The sequence below is a fragment of the Dendrobates tinctorius genome, unplaced genomic scaffold, assembly GCF_039654945.1.
Source record: "Dendrobates tinctorius isolate UK_male_01 unplaced genomic scaffold, ASM3965494v1 ptg000237l, whole genome shotgun sequence".
Lineage (NCBI taxonomy): Eukaryota > Metazoa > Chordata > Amphibia > Anura > Dendrobatidae > Dendrobates > Dendrobates tinctorius.
The window spans coordinates 8,317,807-8,334,080 of record NW_027361904.1 but is presented as its reverse complement, the minus strand read 5'-3'; the positions used below and the strand labels follow the sequence as shown (position 1 = coordinate 8,334,080).

The following is a 16,274-nucleotide window of genomic DNA, read 5'->3' as shown; positions in this document are numbered from 1 at the left end:
ATTCCTGGGTCTCTGCCTCTGATATTCATGCCAAAAGATTGGTGCGTGCCTTTCATCGGGCTCAACCTGATCGCCCTGGTGGCGTGGTTGAGGGTTCGGTGACCCCTCCTCAAGGGGGAGGTACTGTTGTGAGTTCATTTTCCCCTTTACCACTGAGGCCCGATGAACTCCCTCTGCTAGTAAAGAAAGATAGTGAGCCTGATTATCTAGCATCTGGGTGTAATGATGATGATTGGCTGAGTAGAGTTTCTGACTGGATATAAGGCTGTCCACGCCCTTCTGCTCTGCGGGTGATTTCTCTGTGGGATCCTTGGATACCAGTCTGAATTCCTGCTCTCCAAAAGCTAAGTTTTCTGCTCTTCCGTTTGCATTTGTACGTTGTCTTTGTTTTGCTGGAATTCTGTCATTCCCTGCTGGGGTGAGCTGAATTCCTTTAGCTCTGTCTTCAGAAAATACCTGAGTGCTGATATAGTTTTTGAAGCCTAGCTGCTTCAGGGCCTTTTTCCATATCAGCCTGTTGGCTTATGTCTTTTCAGGGTTTTTGCAGATTGCAGACAGCAGCTGTCCTATCCTGTCCTATTTTTAGTTAGCTTGGGCCCCATTGTTTGCTCAGCCTATCTTTCTATCTGTGTGTGTGTTTTTTCATCTTGCTTCACCATCATTATATGTTGGGGGCTGCCTTTTACTTTGGGGTCTGCTCTGGGGCAGTTTAGATTTCCTTTTCTGTCTTTAGGCTATTTAGTTTCTCCGGCTGTGATCGAGGGGTCTAGGGCACCGTAGGAACCCCCCACGGCTACTTCTAGTTGTGTTGTTAGGTTCAGGGGTCTGCAATCTGATAGTTGCCAACTTCTCCGGTTTTCTGGACTTAGCTGCTATTTTTGTGTCTGCCTCCTACGGTGACTCATTCATAACATATGTCGGTACTAATCCAACCTTCCCTGGTACCAGTCACCACCCCTGCTGTACCTCAGGCAGCAACTGATCGGCAATACATCAACCTACCGGGAGGTGGACACCCTGAAGCTCTCCCCTGGAAGCAGCCCAAGTCAACAGCTTCCAGTACTCCAGGAGGAGCCCACCACCATTAAAGCAAATAACTAACCTTTGTTACCCAGGAGGGTATTTGCACCATTGTGCCTGTTTTTCCAGTTTTGTTTATCCTGTTTGCCTGTTTACTTTTGTTGCCCAGTTTTTGATTGTCAGCGTTATCTTTCTCATTGGAACTGTGGAGATCATGGACACTGAATGATCCAGAACTGTGTTTTGTAAATAGTTGCACCTCTATAGGTGCCCTCTCTTGTTTTTACATAGCCCTTTTTGAAGATAAGGACTACCTCATATGAGGCATAGCTCCAACTAAAGGACAGTGCAAGATATCCTGGCTGGGAGCGGTGTCAAGCACTTACAAGAATGATTGAATGTGAAGTATTTTGATAATGTGAAAGTATTAATAGATAGGGAACAGTTTTTATATAGACTTTAGTTAATAGCAATTACTTTTAGGAAGAGGTGAAAGATTTGAATAAAGATTTGAGAAACGAAAGTGGTGAACCAGCCTTCACGGTTGTTACTTAAAGTTAATAGAAAGTAGAAAATGTGAAAGAACGATGAAAAGAAATGTGTTGATGAAGAATACTGACGTGATAGTGAGTAACTGACAATAGCACTTTGAATTAGGTATTGTATTGAAACATAGATAGTTAGTTTAAAATTGTTTGCAACGTTCAAGAAACAGTGCCTCTCATATTGAGAAGATTAGATAAGAACTGTTTACCAAGCATTATAAAATTTTGTCTGTTCCTGTATTTGTCCATCTCTGCTTCTTTTTCAGCCCGCGGACGTGCTGTGTTTAACGGGGGGTATGTGGCGCCCCTGAGGGTTCAGACGCCACAGAGGTACTGCACCTCCTCCTGAGGTGTGGTACCCCACCATCCAGGTAAGGTGGAGACACCTGACCACACTCCAACACCTGCATCCCACACAAACACAATAGTGTAGCAGGGCAACCTTCATGGCTCCCTGCTTGGAACACGAAGAGTGCTGGGAGGTGGGTGGAGCTTAGACTGCACTGAAGAGAGAGGGAAGAAGATAGGATTGGGAGGTTAGTCACAGGAGTCTGACGAGGTCGGACCTGTGTAAGGAGATCCCCAGGAGAGGGATGGATGGAAGTGCTGCAGCAGGTCCCAATGACCTGGGCCTGCTGGCACAGGAAAGAGACATTTAAGAAAGCCTGATTCTTCATTAGAAAGAAGGACTAGTACGGAACGTGAGGAGTTTAAGAGGACTGTGGAATTGGGGTTAGAAGAGAATCCCTTCCCAGCCTAAGCGCCAGGCCGGGGTCCGGTCCCCGTGGTTGTTCGGATACTAATGGTCCTGCAACAGAGACCGGAGGAATAGGAAGCTGTAAATGCTATATTCCCACAAAAGGCTTGAGGGCACAACAGCAACGATAGTGAGCCGGGACTTGGTAGCAGAGAGTCCCAGAAGCAGGCTACAGGTGTCTGCCGTACATGAAGAGTTAACATCAGAAAGGAGGAACTCCAGTGTAACTCAGTACTGAGAGGACTTCATCATAGGCGCTAGAAAGGAGACATTCAGAAAAGGCACATATGTTGGCGGAGTGTTGGAAAGGAGTGCTTCACCTGGCCTGGAGGTTGATTGAGTCCCTGACCTGGAGGACACGGCACGGAAGCGTGCACTACAGACTGTGAGTAAAGCTTTGGAACTACATGCCCTGGTGTCCTCCATTCATTCCTACGTCCGCCTGGCACTGCTACATCCCCTGCGCCGGACACTACACCATCTAAGTGTCTCCACATCTACTCTGCCCTGGGACAACAGCCCTGCCTGTGGAGGGCTATAACATCACTGCTGCACCACACCATCTGTCCCAGAGGATCTGTCTGCAGCGTCTACTTAACACCTCCCTTGCCGAACACCACAGGTGGCGTCACGAATCATCTATTCACAAACTTGGTCACATTCACTGAACATTTACAATGGGCGCCCAGGGCGAGTACCCCGCTGCTCTGGGTGTGAGGGGCGTCCCATTTGGAGAATAATGGAATGAGGAGAAATGGGGAATGAAGAGAGTAGGGGGATGAGGAGAGGAGTGGGATCAGGAGAGAAGGGGAGTGAGGAGAGGAGAGGAACGAGGCAAACAGGAGCATGAGGAGAGGAGGGGAAAGCGTACAGGAGGTGGACAAGGAGAGGAGAAGGATGAGGATAGGAGGGAGATGAGGATAGGAGGGAGATGAGGATAGGAGGGAGATGAAGATAGAAGGGGGACTATTACAGAAGGTGGATGAGGAGAGGAGGGGGATTTCTACAGGATGAGGAGAGGAGGGGGATGAGAAGAAGAGGTTTATGGGGAGAGGAGTGGGATATATATGTGGTAACGCCCTGATGAAAAAGTAACCATATACTTAGAAATGCGTAGAACAAACCACCATCATTCATTTATTATGTCTGGATTGATATCTTATTCAGCAGCGCGGTTACTATCCACAAGATTTCTTTTGCTTTGGTTCTGATATGGTCAGTCGCTGACCCATGGATCTGCTGCAGCTGATACCTCCTACGATATTTTCCCGCTTTATCAAAGGATTAATCAGGTTAGTATAATCTGAGCACATACTGTAAATATCCATCATATTAGACCCTATTTGCTTTGATTTTTCCTATAGCTTCATCATAAGAGGAGAATGTGGAGAGGAGGGCAACAAGCACAAGTACAAGCAGAGGAGGGAGATGAGGGGAGGAGGGGGGCAAAGAGAGGAGGGGGATGAGGTGAGGAGGGGATGAGGGGGACAAGGGGAGGAGGGGATGAGGAGTGCGGGGATGACAGGGACAAGGGGAGGAGAGGGAACAAGGTGAGGAGAGGAGGGGGATGAGAGGAGGAGGAGGAGGACAAGGAGAGGCGGGGGATGAGGGGAGGAGGGAGATGAGGTGAGGAGGGGATGAGGGGGACAAGGGGAGGAGAGGGAACAAGGTGAGGAGAGGAGGGGGATGAGAGGAGGAGGAGGACAAGGAGAGGCGGGGATGAGGGGAGGAGGGGGATGAGGAAAGGAGGGGGATGAGGTGAGGAGGGGATGAGGGGGACAAGGGGAGGAGAGGGAACAAGGTGAGGAAAGAAGGGGGATGAGGGGAGGAGAGGAGGGGGAGGAGGAAAGGAGGGGGATGAGGTTTGGAGGGGCTGAGGAGTGGTAGGGGATGAGGAGAGGAGGAGCATGAAGAAAAGAGAGGAATTAGGAAATGAGGAGGATAGTGGATAGTATTAGTACTAGTATTAGGATACTAACAGTATCCTGTATTATTAGGACAGTACAGGAGGTGAATGAGAGGAGCGAGGTGAGGAGAGGTGGGGATAAGCAGAATATGGGGATGAGGAGAGGATAAGAAGATAAGAAAAGAATATAAAGAGAGTGTAGGATGAGGAGAATAATGGTGAGGAGAAGAGGTGGATGAGGGGAGGAAGAGGATGAAGGGAGGAGGGGGATAAGGAGCAAAGGGAGATGAGCACAGGAAGTGGATAAGAGGAGGTGGATGAGGAGAGGATAGGATAGGAATATAAGAAAAGGGCATGAAGATAGTATAGGATGAGGAGAATAATGAAGAGGGGGAAGAAGGGAGGAAGGAGATGAGGCGTAGAGGGGGAGAAGGGAGATGATAAGAGGAGGGTGATGAGGAGGGAGATGAGGAGAGGAAAAGGATAAGGAAATGGGATAAAAAGAGAATAGGGGGTTGAGGAGAATAAGGGGATGAGGATAGGAGAAGAATGAGGAGCAGAGAGGATGAGGAGAAGAGAGGAATGAGGAGCCGAGGGGGGATGAGGAGAGGAGCCTATACTCCTGTCAAGGGCTAATCAGATTTTCTCTGCACAGAGGTGATGATGGGAGGAATACCTGTCAGCCGGAGATTCAGACTGTTTCTTTGGCCACGGTCGGTACCTCTGCGTCCTGATCTCCTTCGGTTCCTCCTCGTCACACAGAGCAGCAGTGCTGTACACAGAATAATGTGCGGAGTCAGATACACAGAGCGTGGGGTCCACAGGCCGCACCAAAGGCTGTAAAGCAAAAGGAGGCCTAGATTTATAGGAGCAGATGAAAGCATAGAAGTAAAGAATCGCACATGGTCCCATATCCACGTGTCCTACAGGAGACCGCCCTGACCATGAGAGCATGACGTCTACAGCCTAAAGGGGTCATGGGGGCATGCAAGATGGGGAGACACGGAGGACTGCGGGGCTCATGGTGCCGGAGGCTTCGGTGCGGCCCCACATGAAATGATTAGAAGAAACAGTTATAGGAAACAGTTATAGGAAACAGGCTGCGTTCACACATTGCGTCCATGTTACTATGTTTTTTTTTTGATAAATCCACATTTTTGCCATAATATTGGAAAATCATGGAAATAGATTACGTTTTCTTCATGATCGCGGTGAAAAAAATGCAACACAGCTTTAGAGGAAACAATTAGAGGGTGATTAGAAGAAAGTAATATCGAAAGTGTTTCTAGGAAACGATTACAGATGTGATCGGACACTTTCTTTCATCTCCCTCTCATTATTATAGAGAAATCCCCAGATGTCACCGCCTGAGGACATGGGGTGGGACTGCAGAGATATAAGGGAAGGTGAATCCGCACCTTCCCCCAGATCCTCAGCACCACAGCTATGGCCTCCAGAGTCCTCGTCCTCCTGCTGCTCCTTCTGGTCTACGTCGCAGTCACACAGCAAGGTAAGAGGCAGCAGAGGCCAGAGCCGAGAGACCCCGATACCCGAGACACATTACAAACAGATCATAGGACACCTCAATATTTATATAGGGCTGAGCCGTGACTGTCAGCGCCAGGAGTCAGGGATGATGGGAGTGATACATAATGTCTACAATTACATGGTGGACCACAGTCACAGCTTCTCCCACTGTCCCAGGCCACAGCTCTCCCACTGTCCCAGGGCACAGCTCTCCCACTGTTCCAGGGCACAGCTCTCCCACTGTCCCAGGCCACAGCTCTCCCACTGTCCCAGGGCACAGCTCTCCCACTGTTCCAGGGCACAGCTCTCCCACTGTCCCAGGGCACAGCTCTCCCACTGTTCCAGGCCACAGCTCTCCCACTGTTCCAGGCCACAGCTCTCCCACTGTCCCAGGGCACAGCTCTCCCACTGTCCCAGGGCACAGCTCTCCCACTGTCCCAGGCCACAGCTCTCCCACTGTCCCAGGGCACAGCTCTCCCACTGTCCCAGGCCACAGCTCTCCCACTGTCCCAGGGCACAGCTCTCCCACTGTCCCAGGCCACAGCCCCTCCCACTTTTTCAAGTCAAAGTTCCTCCCACTCTTCCAGGCCACTGTTCCTCCCACTATCCCAAGCCACAACTCCTCCCATCAGGGCCGGGACAAGGTATGTTGGTGCCCTAGGTAGATAAAACCAATGGCGTCCCCATCCCTCATCCCCTAAGTAAAGCAATGGGTCAGAGACTAAGGTAACAGGACCCCTAATACACTCCCCCTCTGATGGGTCAGGTAAGAAAGTCTGATGATCACTTCCATTACAATTGTTACCTTTTTCTCAAAAAATTGCAGAAAAAGTGAAAGAAAGTGTTGTACTTTAGAGGCGAGGCTCAACAGAGAATTACAGAGTTAGGCTGGTTTCACACTTGCGTTCCTTGGAGCTGCGCACGGCCGCTGATAAGCTCCGCCCACGGGCGCGACACCTCCGGTCAGCTCCGCCTATGCATGCATGATGCTGCATGTGACCTGCGTCCCCTATCTTTAGCATTGGGTACGCTGGCCGTGCGCAGGTATGCGTTTGCCGGCGCATGCGTCCTTTTGACGATGCGCCGAACTGCGCCAAACGCAACATGTTGCATTTTGATTCGCTCGGCGCAAAGTCAAAAGGACGAATGCTGTACCCCCACAACCCCTCTGTATAGTATGATGCCAGCAAGCCCAGGTATAATGTCCCCCACAGCGTCTTGTAATGTTCTCCATTAAGTGGCAATATAATATAAGAAAACATAATAAAAGCTTTTACTCATCTAACCCACGCTCCCCGTCCCGCACAGCCTCTGCCTCTTCTGCTTTCCAGAATAGCAGTGGGCACGGGATGCTCCTGTGTGCGCCATCTCCATCAGGGCGCTGGTTGGAAGTAGCCTGTGTTCTGATGGGGTTCTCGGCAGAGCAGTGAGCTGATTACAGCTCCTCTACTCCTCTGCTGGGCGGCGTTCACGTCAATTGTATTTGCATCTGTTAGACTCTCATACAATTGAGTGCAGGGAAGAGCAATGGCCAGGGTGCAGACAAAGAAAAGGGTTTGCAATGTTAGTGACTGACACTACGCCCCGGCTGTCAGTGTGAGGAATGCCAGCGGCCGGAGGGAGGTGTCAGTTCGCCGCAGGCATTTAGCAACATCATTTTTCTTTTCAAAGTCACCACTTCTGTATTTTTTTCCCACTCCTAACTTTGCCTTACAAATACTGATGTAAAATACTGACCAAATACTGATCGTGTTACTGTGGCCCTAAATAGTGAGCAGAGTCAGCGAGTGCAGTGCCACTGTCAAATAATGTCCATTTGGCTGAAAGAAAAAAAGGAAAATCACAGCCCCCACCAGCGGCATTATCAGGGAACTATAGGGTTATGACTCCTTCCCCTGTCCAAGATCACAGCTCCTCCCTCTGTGTCAGGTCACAACTCCTCCCACTGTCAGGTCACAGCTCCTCCCACTGTCAGGTCACAGTTCCTCCCTCTGTGTCAGGTCACAGCTCCTCCCGCTGTGTCAGGTCACAGCTCCTGTCACTGTGTCAGGTCACAGCTCCTCCCTCTGTCTCAGGCCACAGCTCCTCCCACTGTGTCAGGTCACAACAGCCCTGAGCTCATGGTCCTCAATCTCTGTTGTTGCCCTGCTGTGCTGTGATATTACAGGTAGGTGCAGAGCCGCATGTCAGCTCATGCATTATCTTTGTTTCCCGGGTCCGTCCTTCTGGCTGATCCTCCAGTTTGCTGTGATCAGGGGGCAGTTGATGACCTCCCGCTGTCACGGGACCACCTCCATACTCAGTTCAGCGTGGCAGCCGTCTGGCCCTGGGGTCTTGTGGCTGGCAGGGCTCAGTGGCATGTTACCTACCACTGCACGGCCACGGGTGATGTGGGCACTGGTGGAGTCCAGACTCTATGATGTTCGATGACTCCAGTGTCTACTCCTCACCTCAACTATATAATGATTATTGATCCCCCACATACCTGACCCATCCCTACCTGCTGCCTTGTGTCTTCCTCAGGTTTGCCGCCTTCGTCCGCTTCTTGCTGCACCCAGCTGGCTAAGCGCATCCCAAAGAACATGCTGCAGAAAGTGACCAAGGTCCAGTTCCAGAAGAAGGACGGGATGTGCAGCCTGAAGGCCATCGTGTGAGTGTTCCTGCAGCTGCTTCTCACCTGGGCTCGGCTCCTCCTGAATGGAGATGATGGTGGGGCAGTGGGAAGAACTAGAGGCAGTCCACGGTACCGAAGATACAAGTCTGTGAACTCTAGAGAGGCAGTCCACGGTACCACAGATAGTACAAGTCTGTGAACTCTAGAGAGGCAGTCTTCTGTGCAGAAGATAATATTGGTCTGTGTGTTGTAGTGAGGCAGTTTACTGCACAACATGCAATACAAGTCTGTGCACCATGGAGAGGTAGTCTACTGTACAGCAGATAGAACGTCCTTTCTCCACTTCAGGTGATATATTACTGGCTCTCACCTTCTTGTTACCCATAGAAGGTCATACAGTTGTGGGCGAGCAGAGGTCAGGATTCTCAGGACCCAATTATGAGTCGGAACACAGACCCTTTGTACAGTATGGCCACCATGTAATAGCAGTTACACATCCCCCCTAGCTGCGGCTCCCCGGCAATGTCAGCTGAGTGCCCTGGTGCTAGAGAACCCATAGGGGGCGCATACAGAGATGGGGCCACCGGGTCCTGCTGTCTGAGGGCCCCAGTGTACAGAGATATGACCGGTCACCGTGCTCCACTGCTGAGTACCAGGAGGGGCCATCTGTGACTCCCCGCAGACACCTGGCAGACTGTGACCCCCGGAATACCCCCTTAATGCGAATAGCATATTTCCATCACTGCTCGAGTCCTGGAGTTATAAATTCTCGGGACTAAAGATCAGAAACTGCGCACATTCCATGTGACGAGCTGCGATGAGGAATGTGATCGGGTCTGAACCTGTCCATCAGACACAATGTCACAGGGGGGAAGAGGAAGAAAAGAGACATTGTGTTCAGTCCAATATGTGTCCAGTCCAGTATGTGCCCAGCCCAGTATGTGTCCAGTCCAATATATATCCAGAGCAGAGCACCCCGTGTACACTGACCGTACCCCCCGCTCTTTATTCATCACCCCTTGATTTTCTCCCCTCTCGTGTTTTCCCACAGGCTACTTGTGGAGAACCAGCTGAAATGTATGGACCCCACTAACCGTTTCCTGCAGCAGTGGGTTCGGAGACATCGTCCAAAGCTGCAGTGAGCTGAGCACTGGAAGGGTCGAGCTCGTCCCCTGCCGTGTCCCCCACCGTTATCGCCATGATGGCTTCATGGACTGGGGGCACATGGATCGTGTTGGGGTACTGGTCCCCGAAAGCCTCGCACCCTCTGCACCTTATCCACACTGTGGAAACATCTGAATCTTTCTCACAGACGTCGGAGCTGATTCTCCAAAGATTTTGCACCAAAAAAAATTGGCGTAAAACATTTGAGAAATCGCACAATGGGGAGTTGGGTGAAAATGTTGTGACTTATTAAAGTGTTTGTGACAGATTTCTGAATGAAGCGGCCCCGATTATATGTCATCAAGCAGAGCTCCTGAAGAAGTCAGTCTGGATGTGAAACCCTCGCAGCCAAGTCTGGCGCAGACAGATGACTGGATCCAGTGCCGGCAATGCTCTGTGAGCTCCCTGTATCACGGTCACCATGCTGCGCTGACACCGGGCCTGGAACCAGTGCCGGCAATGTTCTGTGAGCTCCCTGTATCACGGTCACCATGCTGTAGTGACACCAGGGCCTGGATCCAGTGCCGGCAATGCTCTGTGAGCTCACTGTGTCGCAGTCACCGTGCTGTGCTGACACCGGGCCTGGATCCAGTGCCGGCAATGCTCTGTGAGCTACTTGTATCACGGTCACCATGCTGCGCTGACACCGGGCCTGGATCCAGTGCCGGCAATGCTCTGTGAGCTCCCTGTATCACAGTCACCATACTGCGCTGACACCGGGCCTGGATCCAGTGCCAGCAATGCTCTGTGAGCTCCCTGTATCACGGTCACCATGCTGCGGTGACACCGAGCCTGGATCCAGTGCCAGCAATGCTCTGTGAGCTCCCTGTATCACAGTCACCATACTGCGCTGACACCGGGCCTGGATCCAGTGCTGGCAATGCTCTGTGAGCTCCCTGTATCACAGTCACCATACTGCGCTGACACCGGGCCTGGATCCAGTGCCAGCAATGCTCTGTGAGCTCCCTGTATCACGGTCACCATGCTGCGCTGATACCGGGCCTGGATCCAGTGCCGGCAATGCTCTGTGAGCTCCCTGTATCACGGTCACCATGCTGCGGAGACACCGGGCCTGGATCCAGTGCCGGCAATGCTCTGTGAGCTCCCTGTATCACGGTCACCGTGCTGCGCTGACACTGGGCCTGGATCCAGTGCCGGCAATGCTCTGTGAGCTCCCTGTATCACGGTCACCACGCTGCGCTGATACCGGGCCTGGATCCAGTGCCGGCAATGCTCTGTGAGCTCCCTGTATCATGGTCACCACGCTGCGGTGACACCGGGCCTGGATCCAGTGCCGGCAATGCTCTGTGAGCTCCCTGTATCACGGTCACCGTGCTGCGCTGACACCGGGCCTGAATCCAGTGCCGGCAATGCTCTGTGAGCTCCCTGTATCACGGTCACCATGCTGCGCTGACACCGGGCCTGGAACCAGTGCCGGCAATGTTCTGTGAGCTCCCTGTATCACGGTCACCATGCTGTAGTGACACCAGGGCCTGGATCCAGTGCCGGCAATGCTCTGTGAGCTCACTGTGTCGCAGTCACCGTGCTGTGCTGACACCGGGCCTGGATCCAGTGCCGGCAATGCTCTGTGAGCTACTTGTATCACGGTCACCATGCTGCGCTGACACCGGGCCTGAATCCAGTGCCGGCAATGCTCTGTGAGCTCCCTGTATCACAGTCACCATACTGCGCTGACACCGGGCCTGGATCCAGTGCCAGCAATGCTCTGTGAGCTCCCTGTATCACGGTCACCATGCTGCGGTGACACAGAGCCTGGATCCAGTGCCAGCAATGCTCTGTGAGCTCCCTGTATCACAGTCACCATACTGCGCTGACACCGGGCCTGGATCCAGTGCTGGCAATGCTCTGTGAGCTCCCTGTATCACAGTCACCATACTGCGCTGACACCGGGCCTGGATCCAGTGCCAGCAATGCTCTGTGAGCTCCCTGTATCACGGTCACCATGCTGCGCTACCAGGCCTGGATCCAGTGCCGGCAATGCTCTGTGAGTTCCCTGTATCACGGTCACCATGCTGCGGTGACACCGGGCCTGGATCCAGTGCCGGCAATGCTCTGTGAGCTCCCTGTATCACGGTCACCGTGCTGCGCTGACACCGGGCCTGGATCCAGTGCCGGCAATGCTCTGTGAGCTCCCTGTATCATGGTCACCACGCTGCGCTGACACCGGGCGCAGGGCTCAGACATTGCACCGAATTCACGTACAAATGAGACGATCTGCAGCTTTCTAATAGACTGGGTTTGTACAGATCTCCGCTTGCTGTCAGTGGATGAGAACACTCTTGTTTCAGAGCCATTAACCCCCCACATATCGAGTCCTGTCCTCAGCTGATGGGTTGAATGCTCTGTGAGTCCAGACTGATACATTCTAACACAGCATCAGAGAGATCTGCGCAGCTGCTGATGAGTTCAGCTCACAGAGCGTTGTCTACGCTGGATACAACTGTACCAAACCCTCAGCTGAGAGCAGGACTAGATACGTGCAGAGTTACTGCCTCTGAAACGAGAGTGTCCTCATTCACTGACAGCAAGCGTGTGTGTAATTAAAGCAAAGTGTTAGAATGGCAGGCGCGGAACTGCATAAGGAGCGCGCCTCTGACTGTGGAGCCCATCTAACAGACAATACAATACGGCCAGTGCCCGGTCCCCCCTCACACCAATCCCCTTGATGATGCACCAACTGGGATGACCCTGCCCGCCAATGGTTCTTAAAGGGGAAGGGTCCTACGGCCACACCTACAGGGGTTAAAGCCAGGTGTCCGTGCCACTAACTCCCTCTTTCCCTCCCGGTGGACACCTGGAAGCTATTGTCCCACCCTCCCTCCCTTATTAGTGTTAATGGAAGTGTATGGCCATACTAACTGGCGGATAGATGTTACATTTGTAGATAGCATATGTATATATATATGACTGACCATTTTTACCTTTACTAAGTCACAGCGGTAGAAGCGGAGGAGGGCAAAGGTTCGTAACCGCTCGTCGGGCCAACATGCCTGTCGATCGCTGACGGGATCTCGGCCGCCCGTTACGTAGTGGAATTGCCTGATTAGGTCATTAATAAACTGTGACCGACCTGTTCACCCACCTAGGATTGTCTGTGTTTCCTTACGGGATTGGAGGGAGGGGGGAAGGCACTGGTTACGACACACAGGTCTCCACAATCAGTTCTAGAACTTCTCATTCATTCAGATTAATCACAGAAACCGGAAACACGGAACATCGATCATGACTAGAGTTGAGCAAATTTTCCAAAATTCAATTCCGATTTTGATCGGCGCCGAATATTGTTTTTGCATTATTCGCAGAATACAGCCGAACGTCTTTGGAATCAATGGGAGTAGAAACGAGTGAATCTGATCCGAAAGAATCATCAAACATAAATCCGGCACCGGTATGGCAAATTCAGATTCAGCGACCGATTCCACACATATTCGCTCAACGCTAAATTACATCTAACAAAGTCTGCATGTTTAATGATTAAATCTACAGATAGATGTATCCCCCCTCATCATCCTCCTCCTCACCACTCATCACCCACACCATCCTCATCATCATTTATGTGCATCAATATTACAGCAATGAAAATCGGTAATTGGGGTCTCCTAAGCATGGCCCATATTGGGGTCCTCGCTCATCTTCAGCTTGCCGCCTCTCGTTTCCGCTTGTCTGGGACACTGACTTCCTGTAGATTGTAAGCTCTTGTGACCGGGATGTTCTGGATTTCTACTTTATAGCACAAGCAAATAATAAAACTGTTCAATCTCCACTGGTCTGCAGAGCGTTTCGCTGAGTTTGGCATCTTCTAGGCCTCTGTTACGGACTTGCCGAACCTCCTCCCAGCGCTCTCCTGTCCAGTGATTAGGCACAGCAATGCCTCTATCAAGCCTCCACATGACAGCCCACCTAGAGAACCAGCAATCAGAGTTTCCATTTATTACACTGGAAGATACAGTCAGGGGGGGAAAGTCAGATGTAATCTAGAAATACCATAATTCACATCTCCCAACCTCCATGGAGCCGCTCCACTGTCCCGAGAGGTTGGAGCTTGTCCTCAGGACACTGTGAGGAGCGGACAGATCTCTGCACCACTAATTTTGCCTAATTATGAAGAGACTCAAGGAACTTCTGGTCATGTGACATTCCCAGGTCATGTGACTGGCAGCAGAGACCAGCAGAGAACCAGAACACAAAATCAAGTGAGATGATCACCTGTGGTGTGGGTCATATTGTGTAAGATGGACACTGGGGTAACATACAATGTGGAGCCAACAACATACTATGTGTGGGAGGGCTGAAGGTGCATCTTACACTGCGTGGGGGAATGTACTGAGGGGACATCATACTGTGTGGGGGGAATGTACTGTGGGGACATCATACTATGTGTGTGGGGGAATGTACTGTGAGTACATCATACTGTGCGTGGGGGAATGCACGGTGGGGACATCATACTGTGTGTGGGGGAATGTACTGTGGGGACATCATACTGTGTGTGGGGGAATGTACTGTGAGGACATCATACTGTGTGTGGGGGAATGCACGGTGGGGACATCATACTGTGTGTGGGGGGAATGTACTGTGGGGGCATCATACTGTGTGTGGGGGAATGTACTGTGGGGACATCATACTGTGTGTGGGGAAATATAATGTGAGGACATCATACTGTGTGTGTGGGAATGTACTGTGGGGACATCATACTGAGGGTGGGGGAATGTACTGTGGGGACATCATACTGTGTGTGGGGGAATGTACTGTGGGGACATCATACTGTGTGTGGGGGAATGTACTGTGGGGACATCATACTGTGTGTGGGGGAATGTACTGTGAGGACATCATACTGTGTGTGGGGGAATGTACTGTGGGGACATCATACTGTGTGTGGGGGAATGTACTGTGAGGACATCATACTGTGTGTGGGGGAATGCACGGTGGGGACATCATACTGTGAGTGGGGGAATGTACTGTGGGGATATCATACTGTGTGTGGGGGAATGTACTGTGGGGACATCATACTGAGTGTGGGGGAATGTACTGTGGGGACATCATACTGTGTGTGGGGGAATGTACTGTAGGGGACATCATACTGTGTGTGGGGGAATGTACTGTGGGGACATCATACTGTGTGTGGGGGAATGTACTGTGGGGACATCATACTGTGTGTGGGAGAATGTACTGTGGGGACATCATACTGTGTGTGGGGGAATGTACTGTGGGGACATCATACTGTGTGGGGGAGAATGTACTGTGGGGACATCATACTGTGTGTGGGGGAATGTACTGTGGGGACATCATACTGTGTGGGGGAGAATGTACTGTGGGGACATCATACTGTGTGTGGGGGAATGTACTGTAGGGACATCATACTGTGTGTGGGGGAATGTACTGTGGGGGCATCATACTGTGTGTGGGGGAATGTACTGTAGGGGACATCATACTGTGTGTGGGGGAATGTACTATGAGGACATCATACTGTGTGGGGGAATGTACTGTGGGGACATCATACTGTGTGTGGGGGAATATACTGTGGGGACATCATACTGTGTGTGGGAGAATGTACTGTGAGGACATCATACTGTGTGTGGGGGAATGTACTGTAGGGGACATCATACTGTGTGTGGGGGAATGTACTGTGAGGACATCATACTGTGTGTGGGGGAAGGTACTGTGGGACATCATACTGTGTGTGGGGGAATGTACTGTGGGGACATCATACTGTGTGTGGGGGAATGTACTGTGAGGACATCATACTGTGTGGGGGAATGTACTGTGGGGACATCATACTGTGTGTGGGGGAATATACTGTGGGGACATCATACTGTGTGTGGGAGAATGTACTGTGGGACATCATACTGTGTGTGGGGGAATGTACTGTGGGGACATCATACTGTGTGTGGGGGAATGTACTGTGAGGACATCATACTGTGTGTGGGGGAATGTACTGTGGGGACATCATACTGTATTTGGGAGAATGTACTGTGGGGACATCATACTGTGTGTGGGGGGAATGTACTGTGAGGACATCATACTGTGTGTGGGGGAATGTACGGTGGGGACATCATACTGTGTGGGGGAATGTACGGTGAGGACATCATACTGTGTGGGGGAATGTACTGTGGGGACACCATACTGTGTGTGGGGGGAGAATGTACTGTGGGGACATCACACAGTGTGGGGGAATGTACTGTGGGACATCATACTGTGTGTGGGGGAATATACTGTGAGGACATCATACTGTGTGGGAAATGTACTGTGGGGACATCATACTGTGTGTGGGGGGAGAATGTAGTGTGGGGACATCATACAGTGTGGGGGAATGTACTGTGGGGACATCATACTGTGTGTGGGGGTAATGTACAGTAGGGACATCATACTGTGTGTGGGGGAATGTACTGTGAGGACATCATACTGTGTGTGGGGGTAATGTACAGTAGGGACATCATACTGTGTGTGGGGGAATGTACTGTGGGGACATCATACTGTGTGTGGGGGTAATGTACAGTAGGGACATCATACTGTGTGTGGGGGAATGTACTGTGGGGACATCATACTGTGTGTGGGGGTAATGTACAGTAGGGACATCATACTGTGTGTGGAGGGAATGTACTGTGGGGACAATATACTGTGTGTGGGGGAATGTACTGTGGGGACAATATACAGTGTGTGGGAGAATGTACGGTGGGGACAATATACTGAATCATAGAATCATAGAATCGTAGAGTTGGAAGG

General features: G+C 51.3%; 1 protein-coding gene across 1 annotated transcript; it reads left to right on the top strand.

The window, feature by feature from the left end:
• The first annotated feature begins 5,657 nt into the window (after positions 1-5,657).
• On the top strand, positions 5,658-9,809 carry CCL27 (C-C motif chemokine ligand 27). The gene is made up of 3 exons (XM_073556713.1): positions 5,658-5,738; positions 8,279-8,405; positions 9,421-9,809. Exons 1-3 carry the CDS (start codon positions 5,675-5,677, stop codon positions 9,509-9,511), a joined length of 282 nt encoding a protein of 93 aa, XP_073412814.1. The 5' UTR covers positions 5,658-5,674; the 3' UTR covers positions 9,512-9,809.
• Positions 9,810-16,274: the final 6,465 nt, after the last annotated feature.

Coding starts and splice junctions, on each gene's coding strand:
- CCL27 (XM_073556713.1), top strand. CDS start 5,675: ATGGCCTCCAGAGTCCTCGTCCTCCTGCTGCTCCTTCTGGTCTACGTC. Junction 5,739..8,278: donor CGTCGCAGTCACACAGCAAG/GTAAGAGGCAGC, acceptor TGTCTTCCTCAG/GTTTGCCGCCTTCGTCCGCT. Junction 8,406..9,420: donor TGCAGCCTGAAGGCCATCGT/GTGAGTGTTCCT, acceptor GTTTTCCCACAG/GCTACTTGTGGAGAACCAGC.